The sequence below is a fragment of the Morone saxatilis genome, unplaced genomic scaffold, assembly GCF_004916995.1.
Source record: "Morone saxatilis isolate NCDOM2014 unplaced genomic scaffold, NCSU_SB_2.0 Contig21, whole genome shotgun sequence".
Lineage (NCBI taxonomy): Eukaryota > Metazoa > Chordata > Actinopteri > Moronidae > Morone > Morone saxatilis.
The window spans coordinates 1,764,729-1,772,752 of NW_023339774.1; the positions used below are offsets into that span (position 1 = coordinate 1,764,729).

The window sequence follows — 8,024 nt, forward strand, 5'->3', positions numbered from 1 at the left end:
GTGATGATCGCCTTGGTCACCAAGACTTGTAATTTGAGTGCTTTTTATAGAAATATAGTGTTTGACTGTAGCAAAAAAACAAAAAAAACACACAGCACTACTACCTGTTCCATAGTCTATCCTGGTGGCATTCCCCACAGACTCTTTCAGATAGACAGCTATCTCTGGAGCAGCAGCACATTTGTCAGCAGGGAGCACTGCTAACACCAAGGCCTCTGCTTCCTACACACACACACACACACACACACACACACACACACACACGAGAATGTATGACAGTCTCATTTACACTGTATTGGTACAGATACTGATTTAGTGGAGGATCAGATTGCTCACACATGACTGATCTGTACTAGATTACAGTTGTCTGTTCCGCTCCCTTCACTTTAAAAAGGCCTAGTGTGTAACACTGAGGAGGATCTATTGTCAGAAATGCAATAGAATATTCATAGGTATGTTTTCATCAGTGAATAATCACCTGAATAACAATTGTTGTGTTTTTGTTCCCCTAGAACGAGCTGTTTTTATCTTCAGACATGGCGAGTCGCCTTCTGTGAAGGTCCCCATGTTTCTACTGTAGACAAACCAAACACTGGCTCTAGATAGGGGCATTTCACAGCAACTGTAGTTGCTCCCTCACGCTTGGAGGGAGGGTGAAGCAAGTGAGCTGCAATCTGCAACTATTGATAGATTCCACAAAATCCTACACACTGGACCTTGCAGATGTGGGTAAAGCTACTGTTGACACTAGCTACAGAGCTACGTTGTTGGCAGGCTGGTTTTGTTTTGAGAGACAAAAATCAGAGCCACACACAGGTGAAGTGGTTAGGTTAAAAACGTGAAATTACATTCAGCCATTTCCATCTGCTGTGTGGACACACACAGAGCTTGGTTTGGGTATTGTTTAAACTATCATTTTAAAATGATACCGATGCCAAAATTGTGCCTGAACTGATACTTTACTACATTACAAACTGGAGGAAAGGCTGCTGCTGTCATCATCAATGGTCTCCACATTGCCAGGGTTGGGATCAATCATTTTATCCCCATTGCCAGGGCCAATGTGTTTGTCATGGGGTCACGCAATCAGCCGAACACGATGCATCTGTCTGCTTTCAACTGTACATTGTACAACTGTACCGCTGCTTTAAGGTTGATACATTGCAACATGAATACATTTACCTAAAAACTTTATAAAAACCAGGATCATCTTCATCAGTACCACACAGAGAGGTTTACAGATTTTACATTTTGGAACATGTACAAACACTGGTATCAGATTATCTGTCTGAGCTCTTGGATGTGTGTGTGTGTGTGTGTGTGTGTGTGTTTGTACTCACTAACCTGGTCTAGTTTGCTGTACCAGGTCCTGTAGGCCTTATTACCAAAGCGTGATGGTTGGTCAGCCGGAGGGGTCTCATTTATCCATCGGTCCAGAGTCCCCAGAAGATCTAGTAACTTCTCCACTGTCTGTCACACAACAAGACAGTGACTTTAGCAACACTGTAACAGATATTTATTACATCACATAAGGGCTTTAATGAACATAAAGAGAAATAAAAAGCCAAACAATAAACTGTCAATCAGGGAGGCTCACTCTGCTGAGCTTCATCTGGTTAAACCTCATCACTTTGCCTTTCAATTCAGCAAAATTTGGTGAATTTGGTATATTTCCACCGTCTATTGTATAGACACTGTGTGATCAGCTATGATTATATTGTATATGAGTTCTTGCAGAATAAACCTGCAGGCGACAGGACACCTGACCATGTCTGAGCTGGCTTACAGTATGTCACCAGTTTTCCCCGTCCACACTACAACATAAGAGCTGCAATTCGCTCCGCTGCTCTCTCTTGCTTAAGACACACCTTCAAGCAGGTAGTCCTGTTATAATAGAGATTAGGGATGTCACAAGGTACCGAGTCGATGCCAAAATCCTGACAACCTGACGGTACTTGTTTTTCTACAGTACTGTAGGTACCAGGGACACAGTTCTTCCGGATCTGATGGGGGCAGCGTATACGCCATACACAGAAGACTCATCTGTAATGAGAACTGTTTTTGCCTTGATATCAAATCAAACTGACCTTTGACCTGACTCAAAATGACCACAACCCACAAAACTATAACTGTGACAGAAATGGAGGGCAGTGCGAGTCCAGTCTGCCTGCCCGGCAGGAGAGGGACTTTGTGGTATGCTGGGATTTATAACTGCACTATGAGCAGGATGCACAGACTGTCTGGAAGTCTGATGTTTTCTCATCACAGATGATGAAGAGAGGCATTACATTTTTTTTTCATTTCTTACTTAGAGTTAGACTGTGGTATCAAACTGGGTATAGAGATTGCAAATCCCTGCTGATGTGCACAGTCAAACTGAGTTAAGTTAAGCCAGCACATATCAATGGAAAAGCCCTAATAGTCTGTTGGACTTCAATATTATATGGTTGATCTTGTGTAAAATTATCTCTCTCTCTGATAAGACTGTGCCCCTTAAAGCATGACGCCTCTGACTCTTTGAATAAAAACTGGAGTACTGTTGTCCTAGTCTCTCCATTACCTCCAACAATAACAGTCCTTAGGATTGTAAGAAAATACCAGTACCACCTTTCAGAAGCCACTTACAATAAGACAACATACCTCTGACACTTTATATTCACATGTGAGCTTCTTTCCCTTTACGCCTTCATTCAGCGTCAGAATGAAGCCCATGTAGTCAGCATACGCCTGGAAGAAGGAGAGCTGTGTTGAAAGCTGGAATGTGTAGTCAGACAAACTGCTACAAATACTAAAAATCAATAATAGATATTAATAGGAATATACATACAAAACTGATACTGATCACAATAAGGTAAATGTTCCATTGTAATGGACTACAGACAGAACTCTTTCACACATGCACTTCAAGAAAAACTTAATAACTTCATTTTCCTGGCTTTTAATTAGACTTATCTTGGAACAAATCTGAACAACCAGGGCTCAGAATTCAAAATTTCCTTTATTCTATAGATATTTGAAATCACCCTCTGTGTTTGGACCAACGACATATAAAAGATGGACGGTGCATCTCCACTTCCTCCCACTGTACAATGAAGCCAAAATCTCCCGGATATATGGCCGCTGCCTTCTTTCTCCAGAGTGTGCCCAGTAGTGATCATAGTTGGTGCCACAGTTTCGAGGTCCCGCCCATACACCCTGCCAACTCAATCACAAGCAGGGCTCAGCTGTCAATCATGATGTGAAACCCGCTTTATATAGCTTCAAATAACTCATTAAAACCAAACTGATCAGAAAAATGAATTGAACATCGGCTTTAACAAACATCAGCCTGATAAGAACTATCTAAAATGACAGAAACCATCTTTGGGAAAATTGTATTTGATGTCTTCTTTTTTTTAAGTTTGTCCCATCTGCTAACATGGAGACAGTGGGCTTTATGACCTGTACGAGGTCAAGATGTTTTGGCTTCACTTTTGGAGAGCTGTCATGTCGTCCATCTTTATTTATGTTGATAGTTTGGACAGAATCGGTTTTCCTTTTTGTTTTATTCAATGGTCGAGTCGCTGTTTGTTTGTACTTCTGTTCTGCAAACCGCAGTGCAAATGTAAACCTGTTTCTGACAGCAATGGACATTTCCATGCGCACACTGAACATTAGACAAATAGGGTTAAGGTTAGATATTTTCATTTAGACAAATAATTACAAACTCACTACAGGGATGTCACATATATTAAGGAAAAACTTAAACTACGAAGGGAGGAAGAAGATCAAACAAACTTTTTCAATATCTACAAGCTCAAACAATCTATTTACATATAAGATAAGATACAGGAACACCCTAATCCAAAGATCCGGAAAGAGCGAGAGAAAAGGTCAAACAAACTCTTTACACATTTACAAGCTACAGGAAGACCATCATACCTACTGACTGCCTGCCCACAGCACAAGAGGAGAGGGAGAGACCCTGGCTCTGTGAACAGCCGTGCAGCATGCACAAATTACAATATAATATATTTAAATATATTTATTTTTCCTGACCGTCTGAATCAGTCGCTGAATTTGTCGCTTTTTATGAATAAGGTCTTTAAGAGGGTCTATAGCTACCTAACCATTACTGCGGTGGGGAGTGGTAGTTGTGGCTAGTTGGATTGATAACGTTAGGCAGGGAAGAAGGTACCTTATATGGATATCGATCTTAGCGTTTTGACATTTGTTACAATAATTTGACATATTTGTTACAATAGTCAGAATTAGAATATTTAAAAAAACAGACCAATTGGTCATTTACCACATACCAAGTAATTTTTTTATTAATTTATTCTTGAACTTGTTTTTTCATAGGTATTTAACATTACTTCAATATTCGCCTGGCATGTGAACATCTTGGTCCTCTGCACGTCCAGGGAATCTATGTAAAGTGTACACTCTTCATAAAGGCTTGCACACCCAGTTTTCAAGTTTGCCACTACGGTTGGAGCAGCTGATAGTGGCACGGGTTCTTCCCGATTTCCTAGGCATCGTTGTAAAAGTAACGTTTTTTTAATGGGAAAAGTAGAAAATTGTACACTTCTTAGAACAGCTTGCATTCGAACGCAACCGCAGTAATGTTGAGACTTTTTAACTTTCAGTACTTCCCCAAATGTATGTATGTATGTATGTATGTATGTATGTATGTATGTATGTATAACAAACCCTTTATAGAATTACTAGAACCAAACTATGTGTGTGAACAAAGCCTAACCATGTTCTTGGTGTGGTTTGGTACTTTTAGTACAGAAAACCGAAGGTCAGACAAAAAGAGGAGATTTTGAAACACAGCCACAGGCAGCAACCTACTTGGGAGCGCTTCCACTTGCCCATGTCAGGCACCATGCTGATTTCTTTCTTGGGTACCATGAAGGTGCTGCCGGCTGTGCCTTCAGGTGCTTCATCCTCAGGAGTGGATCCTAAATATGTTAGAGACAGTCTTCATCTTAATATTAATGCTGGTTAATTCAGAGATAAATCCAGTGTAAATATGCAGAATACATCTTCTTGGTTTTAGCAGCTAATATTAGTTTTTAAATAGGTAAATTCAGTATTCACTGAATATGATCATCTTCATTTTATGCTATTTACTATAGATTAATCAGAGAAACTGATTTAAACTTAAAACTTAAAATATGTGGTATTTTTGGAGCCTTACATACAGGGACTAAAATTCGGAATACCTCGGCCTCTGCTGCTTCAATTTTGACAACTGGTGTTTAACCCTGCCTCTTGACTGAAGCAGCGATATAAAAGTGAAATACTAAATTGCTGCAGTGGCACTTTTAATCAGAATTTAGCTCCATTCAATCAGTCTTTGTGCATTGTTGGTTTGCACTGTGGAGTAAGTGAACCCTCCGACTTTTAAATAAGAGTCTACACTGATGATGTTATTAATAAAGGAGTAAAAGGCTTTGGCGCAACATTGAAAACTCAAAATTCACTCTACGTGCTAGCTAACACCTGACTGACAGTAAAGCAAGTGACTGAGGGGTTTATTTTAGAGTTTGACAACAACTGCTTACACACAACACAGAGTACGACTTCAAGTTGGCATTAAAGTCTGAAACAAGCCCAAATGGCAGCTTATGTTATTCAAAATGTTCATGGATAGCTTTGCCCGAGGACAGCGGTGTTATACCTCCTGAGTTTATCTAATAAACGTAAAGTTAATGTCTTAAATGTGCATGTTTAGTAGCTTTTAACACAAGAGAGCAAAAGCGATACAGAAGTTTCTAAAGCGAGCAGGAGCATTCAGCGGTGCTGCTTTACCTGACTGCTGCTCTGTTTCCGCCATGGCGAAGCTGACACTCTTCTTCGTGGGTTGTTTAAGGCAGATTAAAACCAGCCATAGCTCCTCACTGCCCCCCGCCGTTCGGAATCTAGGTGACATTGTGCTGTGAAGCCGAGAAGCCTCCTAAATAGTAATAATAGACCTATTTTCACTTTCTAAAACTTTTTTGTAATTTTTTTTAAAAAAGTACTGGAAATATCAAACATAAACATGCACATAATGCATTTAGTGCAGTTTATCTCCTCTTTCAAAATCATATTATACAGGTATTATATATTATAAGGTTGTTTCCATCAGTATTCATTTTTTAAAAGTCTTTATTGACAAGTATAAGTCAAAAAAATATAGAACATTAAGGCATCATAATGAAAATAATAGTATAACAGAACATTCAACAGGACTATACATTCAACCTAGCAGCAGGAAAACATACAGAAAGACAACAACAGCATTCAAAATAATAATAACATGGACTTTTTTTATTGTTTATATACTATATTATAGACTTAAGTACTTTTTAAATTCAATTCTAAAAGGTTCAGATGATTACCAGGACCTCGAGAACTTGGCATTATGGACGTGATGTTTCCCCAGTCCATCAGTATTGATCTATTGCGTATGATTGTAAACACTGTGTGTAAGTCACACCCACCGTGGCTTTGTGGCAGCAGAACCCCCCCGGTCTCCATTGGGGTCCGCTGCTGATAAAGCTGGACTTTGAGCACTGACGGACCTCGGGCTGTGTGCTGTGTGCTGTGTGTGCTCTGGGTGTTTCTTTGAATACACTATGTGGGGCATTTGCAGCAGAACGATGGTAAGTTAAAGCGCCTTTCAATTAGCGGACGGCGCTCGTTTAACCTTAACACTGGTCAGAAGCCAACTTTAGCTCTAAAATGGATTGCTTTGATATTGTTGTCTATTGCCGGAGACGTGACAAAGCATTTGAGACAGTTCATAGTGATTTATCAGTTACCAATAGCTAGCTATGTGGTGAAGGGTTGCTGTTAGCAAAGTTAGCTAGTTTATGTTAGTTCGTTAGGAACTGAAGAAGCTAACTAGCGGTTAGCTAGCTAACTGGGTCAAAGGTGATTCAGTGCTCAGTTCAGACAGTGAGACACAATCACATAAGGAAAGCTCGACACTGTTAATTACGTTAAGACTTCCGCTAAGTGACGGTCTCTTTTACAGTTAACGTTAGAGAGACATGGAGACAATATAACATTAAAGTTACTCATCATCAAACTCACTTTATAATTTGACAAAGGCACCTGCTTGGAGGAACATGTGTGAATATGTCATTTGACATCAAGACAAACAATGTCAGTGTGGCTCCGTGTCCTCTGGGTGACAGATCTCCCTCAGTTCTATCTTCAGCCTGTGACAACAGTAACATGCTACTGGAGACATTTTCATCTTCTTTTTGTTCCTGACCATCACATTCTTAAGAAGAGAATGACTCCTCAATATTAGTCGCACATGCATTGGGAAGCAAATATTGTTGATGTTTGTTTCACCAACGCTATTTACTTCTTAGTAACGTTACTGTTGTTGACATATTTCTCCTTGCTGTAGTCCAGTTGGAAATGAGTGCAGACTGCCCTCTACCGGCGATGTGTGTTAGTGAACTGCTACCAAACACTGCACCTCAGTTGGATTTAGACCAGGAACAGCTGATAGCAGAAACCACTGGCAACTGATTCTGGTGTACACCCAAAGTTGGGATACAATTACAGTTACTAAATAATAACTAAATAAGTTTCAATAATAATTACCTGTTTAAAATGTTTTGTCAGTAACCTAATCCAAGTATCTCAACATTAAAGTAACGTAATTTGATTACGTTCACTTATTTTGGGATTAACTCAACAGCAAATAAACACGAGAAAGGAAATGTCAAAAAGGAGTATTAGTGCAAGTTTATTCTATGAGTCAACAGAAGCATCAAAAACATGCTCTGCTCAGTGTATTTTAAAGAAAAACTGATGTATTTTATAATTGTCTGATTTAAGATTTAGAAGAATAATGCTATTATAGGGCAGACTCAGCCAGTTATTTTTTACAGTTGACTGGGCAAATAACAACAACACACTATTTGAATGATCATCTATCTATCTATCTATCTATCTATCTATCTATAAAGCAAGAAATCTCTGTCTGTCTGTGTGTGTGTGTGTGTGTGTGTGTGTGTGTGTGTCTGTGTGTG

At 39.5% G+C, this 8,024-nt stretch overlaps 2 protein-coding genes across 2 annotated transcripts in view; one reads left to right on the top strand and one right to left on the bottom strand.

Annotated features, from left to right (window-relative positions):
• The window catches only part of ptpa (protein phosphatase 2 phosphatase activator), a 23,744-nt gene extending 17,800 nt beyond the window's left edge, over window positions 1-5,944 (bottom strand). The window contains exons 1-5 of the mRNA XM_035667593.1: window positions 5,800-5,944; window positions 4,837-4,946; window positions 2,641-2,727; window positions 1,345-1,470; window positions 105-222 (exon numbers count right to left, since the gene is read on the bottom strand). Coding sequence (XP_035523486.1) covers window positions 105-222; window positions 1,345-1,470; window positions 2,641-2,727; window positions 4,837-4,946; window positions 5,800-5,920 — 562 coding nt within the window. The 5' untranslated portion in view covers window positions 5,921-5,944. The remainder of the gene's footprint in view (window positions 1-104; window positions 223-1,344; window positions 1,471-2,640; window positions 2,728-4,836; window positions 4,947-5,799) is intronic.
• Window positions 5,945-6,446: 502 nt separating this feature from the next.
• Window positions 6,447-8,024, top strand: part of crata (carnitine O-acetyltransferase a) — a gene marked incomplete in the record, with an annotated part of 10,682 nt that continues 9,104 nt past the window's right edge. The window contains 1 exon segment of the mRNA XM_035667594.1: window positions 6,447-6,635. Within this exon segment, the coding sequence (XP_035523487.1) occupies window positions 6,609-6,635 (27 nt within the window).